We start from the raw sequence: 19708 nt of genomic DNA on the forward strand, positions 1-19708 counted from the left end.
CAATGGATGGTCAAGGGGCTATAGGGGGGGAGGAACATGAACATAAGAACATAACATAAGAACATAAGAATTAGGAACAGGAGTAGGCCATCTAGCCCCTCGAGCCTGCTCCGCCATTTAACAAAATCATGGCTGATCTGGCCGTGGACTCAGCTCCACTTACCCGCTCGCTCCCCGTAACCCTTAATTCCCTTATTGGTTAAAAATCTATCTATCTGTGACTTGAATACATTCAATGAGCTAGCCTCAACTGCTTCCTTGGGCAGAGAATTCCACAGATTCACAACCCTCTGGGAGAAGAAATTCCTTCTCAACTCGGTTTTAAATTGGCTCCCCCATATTTTGAGGCTGTGCCCCCTAGTTCTAGTCTCCCCTACCAGTGGAAACAACCTCTCTGCCTCTATCTTGTCTATCCCTTTCATTATTTTAAATGTTTCTATAAGATCACCCCTCATCCTTCTGAACTCCAACGAGTAAAGACCCAGTCTACTCAATCTATCATCATAAGGTAACTCCCTCATCTCCGGAATTAGCCTAGTGAATCGTCTCTGTACCCCCTCCAAAGCTATTATATCCTTCCTTAAGTAAGGTGACCTAAACTGCACGCAGAACTCCAGGTGCGGCCTCACCAATACCCTATACAGTTGCAGCAGGACCTCCCTGCTTTTGTACTCCATCCCTCTCGCAATGAAGGCCAACATTCCATTCGCCTTCCTGATTACCTGCTGCACCTGCAAACTAACTTTTTGGGATTCATGCACAAGGACCCCCACGTCCCTCTGCACCGCAGCATGTTGTAATTTCTCCCCATTCAAATAATATTCCCTTTTACTGTTTTTTTCCCCAAGGTGGATGACCTCACACTTTCCGACATTGTATTCCATCTGCCAAACGTTAGCCCATTCACTTAACCTATCCAAATCTCTTTGCAGCCTCTCTGTGTCCTCTACACAACCCGCTTTCCCACTAATCTTTGTGTCATCTGCAAATTTTGTTACACTACACTCTGTCCCCTCTTCCAGGTCATCTATGTATATTGTAAACAGTTGTGGTCCCAGCACCGATCCCTGTGGCACACCACTAACCACCGATCTCCAACCCGAAAAGGACCCATTTATCCCGACTCTCTGCTTTCTGTTCGCCAGCCAATTTTCTATCCATGCCAATACATTTCCTCTGACTCCGCGTACCTCTATCTTCTGCAGTAACCTTTTGTGTGGCACCTTATCGAATGCCTTTTGGAAATCTAAATACACCACATCCATCGGTACACCTCTATCCACCATGCTCGTTATATCCTCAAAGAATTCCAGTAAATTAGTTAAACATGATTTCCCCTTCATGAATCCATGTTGCGTCTGCTTGATTGCACTATTCCTATCTAGCTGTCCCGTTATTTCTTCCTTAATGATAGCTTCAAGCATTTTCCCCACTACAGATGTTAAACTAACTGGCCTATAGTTACCTGCCTTTTGTCTGCCCCCTTTTTTAAACAGAGGCGTTACATTAGCTGCTTTCCAATCCGCTGGTAGCTCCCCAGAGTCCAGAGAATTTTGGTCGATTATAACGAATCCATCTGCTGTAACTTCCACCATCTCTTTTAATACCCTGGGATACATTTCATCAGGACCAGGGGACTTGTCTACCTTGAGTCCCATTAGCCTGTCCAGCACTACCCCCCTAGTGATAGTGATTGTCTCAAGGTCCTCCCTTCCCACATTCCTGTGACCAGCAATTTTTGGCATGGTTTTTGTGTTTTCTACTGTGAAGACCAAAGCAAAATAATTGTTTAAGATCTCAGCCATTTCCACATTTCCCATTATTAAATCCCCCTTCTCATCTTCTAAGGGACCAACATTTGCATTAGTCACTCTTTTCCGTTTTATATATCTGTAAAAGCTTTTACTATCTGTTTTTATGTTTTGCGCAAGGTTACCTTCGTAATCTATCTTTGCTTTCTTTATTGCTTTTTTAGTCATTCTTTGCTGTTGTTTAAAATTTTCCCAATCTTCTAGTTTCCCACTAAACTTGGCCACCTTATACACATTGGTCTTTAATTTGATATGCTCCTTTATTTCCTTGGTTATCCACGGCTGGTTATCCCTTCTCTTACCGCCCTTCTTTTTCACTGGAATATATTTTTGTTGCGCACTATGAAAGAGCTCCTTAAAAGTCCTCCACTGTTCCTCAACCGTTTAGTCTGTGTTTCCAGTCTACTTTAGCCAACTCTGCCCTCATCCCACTGTAGTCCCCTTTGTTTAAGTATAGTACGCTCGTTTGAGACACTACTTCCTCACTCTCAATCTGAATTACAAATTCAACCATACTGTGATAACTCATTCCGAGAGGATCTTTTACTAGATCGTTTATTATTCCTGTCTCATTACACAGGACCAGATCTAAGATAGTTTGCTCTCTCGTCGGTTCTGTAACATACTGTTCTAAGAAACAATCCCGTATGCATTCTATGAATTCCTTCTCCAGGCTACCCCGTGCGATTTGATTTGACCAATCGATATGTAGGTTAAAATCCCCCATGATTACTGCCGTTCCTTTTTCACATGCCTCCATTATTCCCTTGATTATTGCCCGCCCCACCGTGAAGTTATTATTTGGGGGCCTATAAACTACGCCCACCAGTGACTTTTTCCCCTTACTATCTCTAATCTCCACCCACAATGATTCAACATTTTGTTCATTAGAGCCAATATCGTTTCTCACAACTGCCCTGATATCATCCTTTATTAACAGAGCTATCCCACCTCCTTTCCCTTGTCTATCTTTCAGAATTGTCAGATACCCCTGTATGTTTAATTCCCAGTCTTGGCCACCCTGCAACCACGTTTCTGTAATGGCCACCAAATCATACCCATTTGTAATGATTTGTGCGGTCAACTCATTTACTTTATTTCAAATGCTGCGGCGTTTAGGTAGAGTTTTTTAATAGTTTTTAAACCATGATTTTTAGTTTTGACCCCTCCTGCAGCCCCTTTATATTCAGTGGCCCTTTTTGTTTTTTGCCTTGGGTTTCTCTGCCCTCCACTTTTACTCATCTCCTTTCTGTCTTTTGCTTTTGTCTCCTTTTTGTTTCCCTCTGTCTCCCTGCATTGGTTCCCATCCCCCTGCCATATTAGTTTAACTCCTCCCCAACTGCACTAGCAAACATTCCCCCAAGAACATTGGTTCCGGTCCTGCCTAGGTGCAGACCGTCTGGTTTGTACTGGTCCCACCTCCCCCTGAACCGGTTCCAGTGCCCCAGGAATTTGAATCCCTCCATGCTGCACCAATGCTCAAGCCACGTATTCATCCGAGCTATCCTGCGATTCCTACTCTGACTAGCACGTGGCCCTGGTAGCAATCCTGAGATTACTACTTTTGAGGTCCTACGTTTTAATTTAGCTCCTAGCTCCTTAAATTCATCTCGTAGGACCTCATCCATTTTTTTTTTTACCTCTATCATTAATGTTCTAACCATTCTGAGTAAAGAAGCTTCTCCTGAATTCCCTATTGGGATTTATTAGTGACTATTTTATAAATATGGTCCCTATTTCTGATCTCGCCCGTAAGTGGAAACATCTTCTCTATGTCTACCCTAATCAAGCCCTTGACGACCTCTATCGGGTCACCCCCTCAGAATTCTCCTTTCTAGTGAAAAGAACCCCAACCTGTTCAATCTTTCATGATAGATGAAACTCCTCAGTTCTGGTATCAGTCTAGTAAATCTTTTTTGTACCTTCTCCAGTGCCTCTACATCCTTTTCATAATATGGAGAATAGAAACTATACACAGTATTTCAAGTGTGGTCTAACCAAAGTTCTATATAAATTTAACTGTTTCTATTTTTCAATTCTATTCCTCCAGAAATGAACACGTGTTGTATTTTCTTTTTATGGCCTTATTAATCTCAATACTTTTAATCATCTGTGTATCTGCATCCCCAGATCCCACTGTTCCTCCATTTAGACATTTATTTTGCAAGGACTACGTAGTCTCCTTATTCTTCCTACCAAAATGTATTACCTTGCACTTATCTATATTGAAGTTCATTTGCCACTACTTTTTCTTCAAACCAAACATGACTGATATATAACCAAATACAGTGATTTGCAGCTTCAAATTATTTAATTCTTAGGGAGCTCTGGTTGAAGTGTTAGAATGAATCAGAAAAATGTGTTTTGGTCATATTGTTTTTCACCTAAATACTCTCCGATACAAATTTAGGTTTGCCATAGATGCCTTAGGAACATAGAAACAGGAATAGGCCATTCAACTACTCGAGCATTCAATGAGATCGTGGCTGATCTGTGACTTAACTCCATATACCTGCCGTTGGCCCATATCCTTTAATACCTTTGGTTAACAGAAAGCTGTCAATCTGATTTAAAATTAACAATTGATCTAGTATCAATTGCAGTTTGCGGAAGAGTTCCAAACTTCTACCACTCTGTGTATAGAAGTGTTTCCTAATTTCAATCTTAAAAAGTCTGGCTCTAATTTTTAGACTTTGCCCCCTAGTCCTAGAATCCTCGACCAGTGGAACTAGTTTTTATCTACCCTATCTGTTCCCCTTAATATCTTGAAAACTTTGATCAGATCACCCCTCAACCTTCTAAATTATAGGGAATACAACCCTAATTTATGTAATCTCTCCTCGTAACTTAACCCTTGAAGTCCTGGTAAACCTACGCTGCACTCCCTCCAACACCAATATATCCTTCTGAAAGTCAGGTTGAGTTGCGTCATTCACTTCACTAAGCAGTTTGAGCATCTTACCATTATGGGAGATGACTCACACTGCTCTATATATATATATATATATATTATATGCTTACATTATGACATAGCCCAGGGTATAACAATGATATCCTTGTGTGATCTTAACTGAATATTTGTGACTTTTGTACACATGCTTCTCTGAAGGTGACCACTTGGCGAAATGAGATACAACTTATTAAACTGTTTTACTTTATGCCAGGTGAACATACAGGGAAATTTATGATCAAATCCACTTAATTGAATCAGCACAACTTGTCTTTGCATAAAAATATGAAATAATGAGCATGCTACAATTCTGGTTTGACTTAAAATAAAATGATTTCTGACTACCTCTGCATTATAACTTTCTCTCAGCCTTTTGCTGCTTGACTGCCTCACAGCTTTTCATTACAAACCTTTGCTTTTGCTGTCTTTTCAGTTTGAAACATAACTGACAATTTACCTATGTGTGTTTTATCTCTTGCTGATCACAGCCAGAAAGAGAAGGCTTTCCAGATCTGCCAAGCACCCAGGGCCAGTGACTCTCCAACACAATAGGTGTGAGGTGTTTGAATTGCTGAGACAAGCTAACACATTCCTTATTATTTACAATGAGAAAATAACAAAGTGCACACCATTTAAAGTAGCTCTTTTTTCTAAATTCTTTCTATGGAAAATGATTCCTTAACATGACACACTCATATTTTCAATATTTTATTAAAAATTGGCATTTAAGTCTATCCAGACCACACCTTGTTCCTGGAAAAAAAACTGCCACTCCATCTTTGTACAGTAATAACACTGTCCATTAAACGTTGCCCTATCTGGGGAGGTGCAGTGGCTGATGGGACATTTTATATTTGGTTTCAGATTTTGCTTGTAAAGTTAAGGTCATCTTACCATACACCCAGGTACTTAACAGTATGCATTGATTTCTAGAACTTGACTCAAAAAGAAACTGGAGACCAGCAATAATATTTTGTTCCTTTTATTAACAGTAGAAATGAGAAGATTATTCAAATGATCCAGCTCACCAAAAAGAATACAAAATAGATGTCCACAGAAAAATAGAACTCACTTCCAAACAACTTATGTTGCATAGGACGATATTTGTTCCCTGTGGTGACATTAACAGCCTCACTTTCTAAAAACACTCATGCACAAATAGGTAGTGTCTGTTGTTGATGATCAATTATGATTATAAAATATTGGTTCATCTACATGAGGTGAAGGCATGAACCATTCAGATTATAAATTCTTAGTCTCTTGTTTTTATGAAATGTAATATTTAGCGATCTACAAGGGAGTTAAAACTAAAAAGATGATAGAATAGAATTGTGTGTGCAATGATTGATCCAGTGATTTAAGAGGTTTATGGTGTATAATTAGAAGTCTCAATTCCTTAAACTCTGGTGGCAATCGATATGTATTTAGTAGTCTTGGTTTTAAATAGTCAGCTCTATTTTTAGTGAATCAAAATGCATTCTATTGGACATTTCATGAGCCTCCCACCTAATCATTGATTAAAATTCAACACACGCAACTGCTCTTTTTTCCCCCCCACAGAAGTTCAAAACTGTGGAACCACAATAACAAGAATAATTCTTACACCACCGCCAGTACACAAGTAATCTGAATGTGAGGTCATTAATATACATACAGAACATTACTGCTCTTTGTAAAATTCAAGTTTATAACTCATCGTGGTTATTGCCTTTTGGTGTGACTAACTTTCCAATAAGGAGTATAGAGTTGGTTTTGTTATCTCGGACCAGGAAGATGTAGGGGTGATTTGCATAGAAGAGCTTGGCTGATTTCAGTTCCTCACGAGAATTCAAGTTCATGTCATAAGGGTTTCCTTCAATGTTCCATTCAATCGCAGCAGCATGAAGCATGTAGGACAAGTGTAGATCCTTCTTGCCCGTGATACCTGAGAAATCAGCTTTGTTCTTATCTACAGCTTCAGTCAGACCCAGCTCTTGCAGATGTTTCTAAGAGACAATAAAAGAATTTCAAAGAATAAAAACTACCACAACAAAAGCAAAATCAAGCTACGTTATAAATATATTCCAAAAGGTCTGTCGCTAGAAAACAAGGTGAAAAACATTTACTGAACAGTCTCTTATTCTCAACACTAACATATATAACACATATTCTTCCAGCCATGCCATGCTAACATTCTGCTATTCTGGAAAATTACTGTAGACCAGTGAGATTCAGTTAAGCTGGCCAGTATGTTATTGCACTGCGATTGACTTTGACCAGTATGGAGTGATTTTTTTTTCCCCCCAACCATTAATGTTATCAGGGTGAAGTGATAGCATTCTTGAAGCTGCAATGGCAGTGCAGAGTCAATGCAGAAAGAAAAAAAAAGTGTAGAGCCGATATATAAGGAGATAATCTTTGTATGCAAAGTGACAAAAGGGGACGGTATCCCTGATGTGATAATCAGATGGCTTTTGGGTCTGGTTAAAGCAAGTACAGTTGGATATAAATCTACATAGCATAGCCACTGACTATCAGAGCAGATTGGAATACTCCCTCTGCTCGATAACTGGCAGCCATACCGTCAGCCATCTAAGCCCTACACTCTTAATTCCTTCCCTAAACCTTTCTGCCTCTTTTCCTTTAAGATCCTCCTTGAAACTTCGACCAAGCTTTTAGGCGCTTTATAGAAATGTAGTCAGAAATAAAAGGACGCTGAACCAAAGAAGGAGATATTAGGATGGGTGATTAAAGGCTTGGTCAAAGCGGTAAATTTTAAGGAGGGTCTTAATAGAGGTTTAGGGGGACGGGGTGGAATTGGTGGCAAAGGTCTGAAGATTTGTGGCAAGGGCCAAAGATGATGGCTTTGGTCTTTCAAATGTTTAACTGCAAGAAATTGCAGCTAGTTCAGGGATGGGGGTGTCGTACAAGTAGTCTGACAACTCAGAGGCAATAGAGGAGTTGAGAGGTCAGCATACATATGAAAACTGATCCCGTGTCTTCATATGATGTTGCCAAGAGGCAGCATATATGAGGAAGAGGGGCTGAGGATAGACCATTAGGAGACTCCAGTGGTAATGATATGGGGGTGGTAAGAAATGGAAATGCTCAGGCTGAGTGAACAGGCAAGAGAGGAACCAAGCAAAGGTAGTTCCATTGAGCTAGACGATGGAGGAGAGGCATTGGTGAAAGATGGTGTGGTTGACCGTGTCAAAGGCTGCAGAGAGGTCAAGGAGGGATAGTACCCCATGGTCAGAGTGACAGAGGGTGTAATTTGTGACTTGGATAAGGGTTGTTTCAATGCTGTATCAGGGTAAACAATCGATTGGAGAAATTCAAACGTGGGTTTGCAGAAAAGGATGGGATTTTGGGTATTCGACAATGCGTTCAAGAACTTTGAGAGGAAAAGGGCAGTGGTTTCCAAGACAGGGGTTGAAGGTTATTTTTTTTTTTATATAAAGGTGGGAGGTGATTACAGTGGTTTTGAGAAAGAGGGAGACAGTACCTGAGGAGAGGGCATCCACATCAAGGGGAAGGGGAATGTGGCAGAGGTAGCTGAACAGATGATCTCAATCTTAGTGACAAAGAAGTCCATGAGCTCCTTGTATATGTTATTGGAGGTGGGGGCGGAGGAGATAGGTTTGAAGAAGGGGTTGGTAGTGGAGAAAAGCAGCTTGAAGTTATCTTTGCTCTACAGGAATAATGAGCAATTTTAGCAGAGACGAACAAGGCCCATTAGTGCTTGATGTTTTACCAGGCAGAACCGGTGATAGATAGCTAAAGCCGTTTACAGCCTAAGGGCTAGAAATTAGTCTTTTGGTGATAGCGGTAATTTTTTGCGGCATTTTTTTTGCCAAAAATCATCTTTTTTCAAGGCCTAAAATTAGCAAAAAGATGTGCCCAAAGGTAAAAATTGACGTTGCACGAGGATTCGCGGTGGAAACCACGGTCCTCACCAACTTTAGTCTGAGGCCAATTACCGCTAAAAAGACAAACCCTGGGAGGGAAGAAAACGCACAAAAGAAAAAATCACAAAACATTCACAAGACACTTATCTAGCGAATTGCTGAAAAAGAATTAAAAAAACTAAAAAAAACTTTAACTTACCTTTTTTGCAGGTCTTCATACTTACCGCTGTTTCTGGAGCTGCAATGCAGGCTTTTCTCACCCAGAATAGGGTGCGCCGAATAGCTTTTTTTCCCGTCTTGCACGCCAATGGTCCGCTTTTCAGCGGAATTTCAAAACTGCCGGCGCACAACTTTGGCCAATTTAGGTGAACACCTTTTTCTGTCAAAAGCGAAATATCGTCGAAAAAACGGGCACAAAGCTGGCCAATTTCTAGCCCTTAGTCTAGAAACTAAAATTTCCTCCTTAGTCTAATATGTTCACAGAAGATATTTTTTATTCCAAGTTATGCGATTCACATACTCATTAAAAGCATTTATCTATAATTTAGTTCCTTAATTGTTAAGTCACAGTTCTTACCTGTAGCTCATGGCTGACCTTAATGTTGACTTTTGGAAGAGAGATAGCAACAGCTTGTATCTGCAGCTTGCTAAACCAAGTATTGAGCTGATCCTTGGTCAGTAACTTTTCTATTCTCTCCAGAGGTTCTACATGATATGTCATTATGAAAATCATGCTGGAATACTTATGTGCCAGGGGCATTTCAACAATTAGAATCTTATTATCCTTGTCGTCATAGTAGTTATACAGGTCTGAAAAATTAATTTGTAGTCATGTCAGAAATAGCAAGCAGTTTAACACAGGTTTCTGAATTATCATTCTTGAAGACCGTGTAGATGACTATTGTATGAACTACAATTCCAAAACAAACACTAAATTTTAATGATGTCATGAATTAATTAGTTAAATCATTTTTTATTAATACTTTATTTTCATTGCATTTTACAGAATCTAGGTGGAGAAAACTTAGTGGAAAATAGTCTTTGAGGGGAATTTTTACTTCCAAATGTGCTGGGAGCAGAGGAGTGGTCCAGTATTGCTCAGGAAACCCAGAAGTCTGCATTTCCCCGCATGCTGAGGTTTAACTCCACAGCATGCGACTCTTCGCCATGACAGGTTCCCCGCCCGGAAGTCAGCCTGATTGACAGGCTTGGCATCCAGTCAGCTGGGGAGCACTTCAGATGAGGCCACAGGACTGCTCCCCTGGGGGGGGGGGGGGGAGGGGTCCGATCCCAAGGGGATCCGTTCTCCAACCCAGCGGGGGGGGGGGGGGGGGGGGGGGAGTTTATATGGGGGAGCAGTGGGTCTGATGGGGGAGCTTGGTGGGCCAGAAGAACTCCTGCTCCTCCCAGCACACAAGGAGTGCCCCCCGAGGCTGTCCTCGCTTCGCTTATAGCTGCCGGGTTTCCTGAGGCCCGGGAAACCCAGCCGGCCACAGGCTTCCAGCCTACTTAACAGTTAAAATGCCAAGCCGCCTCCTGGGAGTGGGTTGGCTGCCTGCCCCTTGTCCGGCCTCAGTAAAACCGGAAGTCAGAGGGTTGGAGCCGCCTTCTCGACACTGGGCATTTTTGCCCATTTAACCCCTCACTCGCTCATCCATGTTGAAGTTTCCCCCAATTGTCCCCCCCAAAATATACATCTCTTTTTTTTGACCAATCTTCTTCCCTCCTCTACTGAAGGCAGTGGCTCCATCACTGGAGTCTCTTCAAGACTGTCTAGTGTCCTTTGATCATCATAGGCAGTCCCTCAAAAATCGAGGAAGACTTGCTTCTACTCTAATAGTGAGTTCTCAAGTGACTGTACAGTCCAATACCAGAATTACAGTCTCTGTCACAGGTAGGACAGACAGTGGTTGAAGGAAAGGGTGGATGGGTAGTCTGGTTTTCCGCACTCTCCTTATGTTGGCTGCGTTTGGTTTCTGCATGCTCTCGGCGACAAGACTAGAGGTGCTCAGCACCCTTTCGGATGCTCTTCCTCCACTTAGAGCGGTCTTGGGCCAGGGATTCCCAGGTGCCAGTGCGGATGTTGCACTTTATCAAGGAGGCTTTGAGGGAGTCCTTGAAACGTTTCCTCTGCCCACCGTGGACACGCTTGCCGTATAGGAGTTCCAAATAGAGCGCTTGCTTTGGGAGTCTCGTGTCGGGCATGCAGACGATGTGGCCCGCCCAATGGAGCTGGTAGAGTGAGGTCAGTGCTTCGATGTTGGTCTGATCGAGAACATTGATGTTGGTGCATCTATCCTCCCAATGAATTTGCAAGATCTTGCGGAGGCAGCGCTAGTGGTACTTCTCCAGCGCTTTGAGGTGTCTGCTGTATGTCTACTGTATGAGGTGTCTACCATGGAGTTGGCTTCGCTGCCTCAGAGACTCCCCCTGCGGGATAAGCGAACGTCTCATGACTCTCGGTTCTATTCCGGAACCAGTGCGTCAGTTATCAGTGCGTATGCCCCAACACTCAACACAACAGATGAGGCCAAAGAGGAATTCTACTCCATCCTTGAACAATCCCTGTCCCAAGTCCCTACGGATGACAAACTGATCCTCCCCGGTGACTTCAACACCAGAGTCGGTAAGGACACAGACCTCTGGAGAGGTGTGATCAGCAGAGAGGGGGTAGGGAAAACCAACTCCAGCGGTACCCTGCTCTTGACAAAATGCCTAGAACACGATCTTATCACCAACACCTTGTTCCGCCAGAGGGACAAGTCGAAGGCATCGTGGCAACACCTTCGCTCCAATCACCAGCACCTGCTCGACTACGTCATTGTCCAAGCGAGGGACCGCAAGGACTTGCGCATCACCTGCGCCACGACAGGAGCAGACGACCGCCTAATCCGTTCCATCATCAACATTAATATAGCCCCAAAGCGGTGATGGCAACAGAAGCAATGCCGCAGAAATATCAATGCCACGGCACTCAAAGACCCAGTTAAGAGAGCCCCATACAGCCAGCGCCTCACTGCCATTCTGGTGACCCTCGATGACCCGGAGAAGGGAGAGTGCCCACAGCATCTGATCTGCCCTCAAGGCCACCATAGCCAACGTCTACGAAGAGATGCTCGGTCACTAAACCAGGAAACTCCAAAACTGGTTTGACGAGAAGGACCAGGAGATCCAGGAGCAAGTAAACCGCAGGCACAGTACATTTCTGAAATTCAAGCAGCAACCCAATTTGGGAGCAGCAAAGCAGCTCTACAGACGGCTGAAGGCCGAGGTCCAACAAAAAACCTGCGACCTAAAGAATAGATGGGTGGAGAAAGCACAGAAGATCCAGCAGCTGGCCGACAGCCATGACATGCGAGGATTCTTCACTGCAGTTAAGTCCACTACGGCCCAAGGCCCCACCCCACTGCTGATCCTTTGATATCTTGCTCCAAGTAGCCATCATTTGTATGTGAGTCATGACAGTCACTGTTGGCAGCCTATCCAACTGTGGAGAACATCACAACCAAGCCTGATCCTTTCCTCACTTGGTGTCCATCCAGACACTTCCAGTAGGGGCCACATAGCAGGATTACGTAGGATATATGGTACAGAAATGGGCTATTCGGCCCAACCAGTCCATGCTGTTGTTTATGCTCCACTCGAGTCCCCTCCCGTCTTTCCTCATCTAAATCTATCAGCACAACCCTCTATTCCCTTCTCCCTCATAGGCTTGTCTAGACTCCCCTTAAATGCATCTATACTAGTCGCTTCAACCACTCCCCGTGGTAGCGAGTTCCACATTCTCACCACTCTTTGGGCACAGAAGTTTTCTGAATTCCCTACTGGATTTTTTGGTGACTCTTATATTGATAGCCTCTAGTTATGCTCTTCCCATAAAAGTGGAAATATTCTCTCTATATCCATTATCAAAACTTTTCATAATTTTAAAGACCTCTATTAGGTCACCCCTCAACCTGTTCATTCTTTCCTGATATATATACCCTTGTATTTCTGGCATTATCCTTGTAAATCTTCTCTGAACCCTCTCCAGTGCCTCGATCCTTTTTATAATATGGCAACCAGAACTGTACGCAGTTGTGTGTGTGGTCTAACCAAGGTTCAATACAGGTTTAGCATAACTTCCCTACTTTTCAATTCTATACCTCTAAAATTTCCCCTAACCCAGAGCACTGAAGCCAAATGTAACACCCCTAATGTCACCCAAGCTACTAACTCATCAAGGATCAAACCTAGGACTTTCCTGGTCTGGATGACTCAAAATCATGTAACTTTCTAACACTTACCTGAACGGTGCATCATAGGTACAGAAATAGTATGGGTTCTAGTCACCATGAAACCTCTATTATCAACCATGGTGTGATGGAAAGTGTGGTCCCAGTGAGCTGTGAAAGCAAATTAACAACAATTACGTTTTGTAGCCAAGTGCATACATACTCAACATTTGCATTTGAAGACTGTCACCATTTATTAATAACTTATTTATATCGCACCTTTAACATAGTAAAACGTCCCAAGGTGTTTCACACAGTATTAGACAAACAGATAAATTTGACACCGAGCCACAGAAGAAATTAAGGCAGTTGATCAAAAACTTGTTTAAAGAAGTAGGTTTTAACGAGCGTCTTAAAGGAGAAAAGAGGGGTAGAACGGCGTAGAGGTTTAGGGAGGGAATTCCAGAGCTTAGGGCTCAGGCAGCTGAAAGCACGTCCACCGATGGTTGAGCAATTATAATGAGGGATGTTCAAGAGGCCAGAATTTGAGGAGTGCAAACATTTTGAGAGATTGAGAGGCTGAAAAAGATTAGAGATAGGGAAGGGCAAGTCCATGGAGTGATTTGTAAACAAGGATGAGAATTTTGAAATTGAGCTGTTGTTTAACTGGGAGTCAATGTAGGTCAGAAAGCACAGGGGTAACGGGTGATCTTGAGTTGGTGCGGGTTAGTACACGGGCTGCTGAGTTTTGGATGACTTCAAGTTCACGTAGTGTGGAGTGTGGAATGTGGAAGGCCGGGTCAGGAGTGAGTTGGAGTAGTCAAGTCTAGAGGTAACAAAGGTATGAATAATACCAATTCCTTTATCACTGATGACAATACTCACGCTTGAAGTACATGGCATTGACAAAGAAGGCACCATCAATACTAGGCACGTCCTTTGTGATTTCTCTCAGCTTTCCCTTTGTGGTCTGAGAGGCCCATTCATTGATGGATTGGATTGAGCTCCTCTTGTCTCTGAAGTTAATCTTGGAATTATCATGTCTGTAGTATCTCTTGCTTTTCTGAACAAAGTCATCTCTGAATTTGACTGAACTTGGCCCATAGAGGTGGCTGCCAATCTTCCAAGTGGTGTTGCGGGCAGTTTCATTGCTGACCTCATTAAACAGTTCTGAGAAAGTAGGATGAAGAGCGTCATCACGCAGGTTGATGTTGAGGAGGGACTTGATCTGTTTGGCTGTTTTATCTTTGGCACCCAGAGACATCACTCCCAAGGAGGAAGCCACCACCACGGGTGAGAAGAGGAGGTTCTCAGATGCTAATTTCTGGTTTTTGACCATGGTCTTGTAGAGATTGAGAGCCAGGTTTAATGTGCTATCTGCCAGGATGGAACCATGTTCCTTCAACATCATAGGATCTGCTGTTACTACGGCAAGTAGCAGGCTAAGGACTACTAATTTCATCTCCATGGTTTCGGCCAGTAAATACAAACCAGTAGCACTGTTTGTGGACAAAGAATGGAACACAGTTATTTCGAGGAAAACAGTTTAGACATGCATCCAACCTATCCTAATGTATTAAGGTACTTACAATTTGGAAAATAAATGCTTTCTCACAAAGGCCTGGCTGCAAACTGCCTTGGGTTTCCAGTATCATTTAAATCTTGCTACCAACTTCCCACCTATTCCGGACACAACACGGCAGAAAATAGTGCGGCCTGGAGGTTGCCCTCCAACAGCAGCTAAATTGCGGTATTGGCTCTGCATCCTGCGATTGAGGGAGGGGGTGGAGAGATTGCAGCAGCAAAGACCTAAACTTAAAGAAATTTTAAAACAATTAAACCTTGCCTTTTTGGGCCCTTTCTGGCCCTGATCTGCTTCCTTACTGAGTTGGCCTGACAAGAAACGTAATGTTGCTTCCTGCTCAGACCGCCTGGTAAATATTACTGTCGGGGCCCAAAGACGTCATCATCACCCGATGTGTATATGTAAAAAAAAAAGACTCTGCTGGCTACAAACTAGTGTCGTTACCACCTGCTCAGTTGAACAGATTAAAATCGCAAGTGGTCCATTCCCAGTAGCTTCAGGTCGGGTAAGTAACTTGGGCAATTTTAATTGCTCATCCACCCAGTTTCCACTACTAGTTTATGTACATTTAAGCAAACACCAGAATTGTATCTAACTCTCCATGTATTATTATACTTTTGTCTACATTTTGTATCCACACTCTACTGGAACTACCATGAATAGTGACAATACTGAATGGGTATTTAACACATTCACATTTAAAATGAATATGTCCATTAAAATAGCAGACAAGAGGAATGCATCAAGCATTCATTTAGTATCATTGCCAACAGTAATTTCTAGCTTTTATTGCTCTTTTCACTGTCAAAGGTTTTTGTATAGGAAGTAAAAATCATTATACTAGGTCAATTATCAAAAAAATAAAGTTCATAAAACATGGTTTATAGGACCAGATGGAGTTTACCTGACGAGTGCTCTCAGGTGGATCTGACTGACTGCTTCCTTCCATTTTGGGGTTTGTATTGATCATTAATATTTAATCCCCACATTTTGAGAGAATGTAGTCAGCCCTAATAATGGCAGTGCAGAGTGTTTTCCTGATTACCACACAGTTGACAAAAAGACCTCCATCAGCATGCAAACCAATTGAAAACAGCTTTTGAAATTACAATATAACTGAAAACTGTATGTCCTCCGCAAACCGGCCAATGCACATCACAGGAGTATGCTGCAGTATATATGGGGAATTTAAATTCCGTTAATTAAATAACTGGAATAAAAAGGCTAGTATCAGTAATGATGACCATTAAACTACCGGGTTATTGTTAAAAACCCATCTGGTTCACTAATGTCCTTTAGGGAAGGAAACCTGCATCCTTACCTGGTCTGGCCTATATGTGACTCCAGACTCACAGCAATGTGGTTGACTCTTAACTGCTCTCTGAAATGGTCTAGCAATCAGTCTTTCCAGCAATGCCCACATCCCGTGAACGAATAAAAAAAGTAAAATTCAAAATGTGGGAATCTTGGTGTAAATTTTTTTAAATTGAGTAAAATTCATCTGTTCAAATTTTCAAATCCTGGTAATTACTCAAATGCAGTGACAGAATTGTTCAAACAATGCTTTCACACCAGGATATGTCCAACTAATCAAAAAAAAGCTGTCACTAGTCTTGAAGAAAACAGACCTTTGTATAAAACAACCAAACTAAATAAATGCACTTGTAACTGTGACTTTCAGAAACCAACAGCTCCTTTTAAAAGAACTTGCATTTATATAGCACCCTTCTCAACCTCAAGATGTCCCAAAGAACTTTATAGCCAATGAAGTACTTTTGAACTGTCGTCATTGTTGTAATCTTGGAAATGCAACAGTCAATTTTCACGCAACCATGATCCACAAACTGCAATGCAATAATGACCAGATAATCTGTTTTTAAATATTGTAGAGGGATAACTATTGGCCAGGACACCAGGGAGCACTCCCCTGCTCTTCTTCAAAACAGTACCATAGGATCTGTTACATCCACCTGAGAAGGAAGGTGGGGCCTCGGTTTAACATCTCATCTGAAACACGACATTCCCTCAGTGCAGCACAAACATGTCATCCTCAACTTTGTGCTCAAGTCCCAGTGTTCTGATTCAGAGGCATGAGTGCTACCATTGAACTACGGCTGACAGTTTTAATGCCTCTAGTTTGTGTTCAATAAACAAAGAGAAAATAAAGTCTGATGGATTGATTCTAGCAGCCTCCAGTTCCACATTCTATCAGATCCAATCCAGTAGAAAAAGCTGACTTTTCTTGTGAAACTAGCGAAGTGACACATGGATTGAAACACAATCAACTTAAAAAACTGATGGTTGGCATATTATATTGATGCTGTTTAAAATGCTAACCATTACATAGGGTAACCTAAAGTCTGCAGCCCTTATTTTTGTTTTTTTGTATAGGATACCTCGAAATCTTTTCAAAGGGATGTACATCTTTGTCAAGTTCATTCTGAAAGATATAATAAATACAAATGAAGGGTATACAGTTCATTTGGTTATTCTATATTGTAACAATCTATAATAATTATAGTCAGTTTTTGTCTGTCCTGGGGCTGGGAGCACTGAGTGACAGTTGCACTGACCATTGGGCGATCAGGATCTATCTGGCCTCGCAACCAATCAGGGAATGGTGCGAATTTTAAAAGTTGGATTGACTCAGTATCTACTAAAATGAGGAGACGGCAGTGTATGCAGCGGGCCCTTCTTGCTGCAGAGCTGAGAAGAGCGCGTAGCGGAAGCAACGGGCAAGCAGGAGGGAGGGGATGAGAAGGAGTGGGAGGTAGAGAGAGAGAGAGAGAGAGACGACATAGGCGTTGATTCTATAAACGAAGATGATGATGATAACAATCTAAACAAGTAGTGTTGCAATAAAGATACTAATTTGACCGCAAATGTTTTGCGGGTCTCTGCTAGTATGTTATACTGCATGGAGGGGGAGAAGCATAGACTTAAAAACTCCTAATTTTCATTTACTGCATATGAATTGTAGGCAAATTGCATTCCAGTTAAATTAGATCTCGATTACATAATTGTCTGATGTTCTGCTGATCGCATACAATCAGACAATTTATAAGACTTAATTATTAGGAAGCATTTTCCATAATTAAAATAGTTGCATTCCTTACTAATTTTTCGAGCTGCCTAAATCACATTCAAACAATTACTTGTCCAAATCTCAAAATATTTTCAGAGGCCTTAACTAAAGTAGTTCTACATCAGGTTTGTCCCACAGGTACACTCACAATACAGGTAAATATACTTCAGGTATATATTTAACTTTAACAAACATTTACCACCATACCACCAAGAATTTTTTTTTTTAAATTCAGTGGCCAAGGAGGTAAAGCACTCACGGCGATCATAAAACACTTAAGCACTCTGTTTTTCATCTTATCATTTTACCAACAAATGCACAAAAAGGTTAAAGTATGCCAAGTGAATATAAGTATTGAGATCATATCTCCAATGACAGTGTATATTATTCATTTGTTATTACTAATCAGGAATGCAATTAGTCACATCTAGATTCCCGATTTGTCACTTCTGGCTAGAGGCTAATGCATTGGACAACATGCACCAAGCATCTTGCAGAATTAAAAAAAACAGCTTGGCTTTGGCAAACTCCATGCACGCCTTTGGGACAAGAAAGACATAAGACTAAATGAGCAAGCTCAAAGAATACAGGGCTGGCGTTCTGCTGATCCCGCGTTATGCTTATGAAACTTGGACAACGTATTTCCGCCATATTGAGAAACTGAACCACTTTCACCTAAGCTGGCTGAGCCGACTAATGAAGATCAGATGGCAAAAGCAAGATCCCTGACAAGAAAGTTCTTAAAAAAGGTGACATGAAGGCTTGGCTATACTGATCAGGTCATGTGGTGCGAATGTCGGATGAATGAATCCCAAATCTGATTGTGGCGCATTGACAAGTGGTGAGCAGCAAAGAGATATGAAAGCTGTTGAGACATAGTAAAAAATAGAAACCAAAGTGGGAACAACTTGCTCAACATAAGAAAGCATAACGAAAAACCACCCATGAAAGCCCCTTGAATTGCTGATTGTGCATTCCTAACAAAAAATGGTCTCATTAGTCATCTAAAAACTGATTGCAGAAACTGAGATGTTTTGACTGTCTTCTTCAACAAATGAACCACATCTTATATGCATTCGTTTTAAACCCCGTTTATGGTTTCACTACAAGTGGCAAACAAATGAAATCTTGCTCCCTTTGCTCTTTCTTGGATCCATTCCTATCAACCACACAATCTGTCTGCGTTGGAGGTATAAGCACCCCTCCCTAATTTCGAGCACAGTATCTGACAATCTGGTCGTGCCTCCCTCGCCCATTTCATTCTGCTTCGCAGCGGGCATGTCATACTGGGCAACCTCTCTCTGGGATACAATCTCTTCCCTCCCCGCAGTTAAGACGTTGTGCGTGGCAGTTTATCTTTGTCTTGTTTTCACCGAATGTGATTCTGTCTGTGCAGTAGTTGTCTGTACTTCTGCCTGTTTTGGGGTCAGCCTATTTCTGTCTGGTGTCTCTCACTGTCTCAGAACTCTCGCACCGAACCGTGTGGCTGCTCCAGAGGCCCCAAGAACAGCATCATTCTCCAGTAACTTTTTCCCCGAACATTTGCACCCGCCCCGCGTTATATTTTTAATGGAGCCGCATCTGCAGAAGCCCCCCTAACCTCCGTGGTTAGTAAGTTTTCCTAAGAGTTGAAGCCAGGCAACTCCGACCCTGGCGAGTGAGGAATTCTTACCTTGTCTCCCAAACTTAGTTCAAACAGGCTCGGGGCAGACTTGCAGCTTCACAGCACCTACAGTTCTTTCCACTGAATCTTAACAAACAGACAAAGGACCACCTCCCGTTTTATATCCAGCCCTTGGAAAGTTCCAGAAGGCGTTGGCTAAACGCCTGTGAAACCCGATCCGACAGCACCGCCTACATAGAAAGAAGTACAGTATGTGTCCCTCCAGGGGCCACCATCCCGCTTAAAAAGGGAATTTTCAAATAACATCATCTTACTTGGGAAAGCTAAAACATTTCATTGATCATGACTTGAACAGAAGGTTTATTGTGTTTTCTATTGTGTGCAGCTTTTAAGTATTAGCATGTATTTACATAAACGGTGTGATTAAAACCCACAACCTTCTGAAAATGTACATAATCTCAGGGCTAACTGGGGAAGGGGATGGGACCACTGCAAACGAGAGGTTCCAGCAGTAAAAAAGTAATGTAATATGTGTTGTTTGAAAGCAACTTT

At 42.1% G+C, this 19708-nt stretch overlaps 1 protein-coding gene across 5 annotated transcripts; it reads right to left on the bottom strand.

Annotated features, from left to right (window-relative positions):
* Positions 1 to 5741: 5741 nt before the first annotated feature.
* Positions 5742 to 19371, bottom strand: LOC139265604 (serpin H1-like). Of its 5 annotated transcripts, none has more exons than XM_070882725.1 (7): positions 19205 to 19371; positions 16844 to 16887; positions 14452 to 14671; positions 13748 to 14361; positions 12935 to 13033; positions 9226 to 9458; positions 5742 to 6746 (listed from the first exon to the last, which is right to left on the bottom strand). In XM_070882725.1, the coding sequence occupies exons 4-7, from the start codon at positions 14328 to 14330 to the stop codon at positions 6447 to 6449; spliced, it is 1215 nt and encodes a 404-aa protein (XP_070738826.1). In that variant the 5' UTR covers positions 14331 to 14361; positions 14452 to 14671; positions 16844 to 16887; positions 19205 to 19371; the 3' UTR covers positions 5742 to 6446. The 5 variants fall into 5 exon arrangements, with proteins under 5 accessions (XP_070738826.1, XP_070738824.1, XP_070738828.1 ...); XM_070882723.1 differs by having other exon boundaries at positions 14452 to 14676; XM_070882727.1 differs by lacking the exon at positions 14452 to 14671.
* Between the last annotated feature and the right edge of the window lie 337 nt (positions 19372 to 19708).

This window comes from Pristiophorus japonicus, chromosome 6, assembly GCF_044704955.1.
Source record: "Pristiophorus japonicus isolate sPriJap1 chromosome 6, sPriJap1.hap1, whole genome shotgun sequence".
Taxonomy (NCBI): Eukaryota; Metazoa; Chordata; class Chondrichthyes; family Pristiophoridae; genus Pristiophorus; species Pristiophorus japonicus.

Bases quoted from the DNA above. Each gene is read 5' to 3' on its own strand.
- LOC139265604 (XM_070882722.1), bottom strand. From the start codon at position 14,330: ATGGAGATGAAATTAGTAGTCCTTAGCCTGCTACTTGCCGTAGTAACA. The intron at 13,034-13,747 runs GTGAGTATTGTC...TTGCTTTCACAG, and splicing joins CAATGCCATGTACTTCAAGC to CTCACTGGGACCACACTTTC. The intron at 9,459-12,934 runs GTAAGTGTTAGA...TTAATTTTTCAG, and splicing joins ACCTATGATGCACCGTTCAG to ACCTGTATAACTACTATGAC.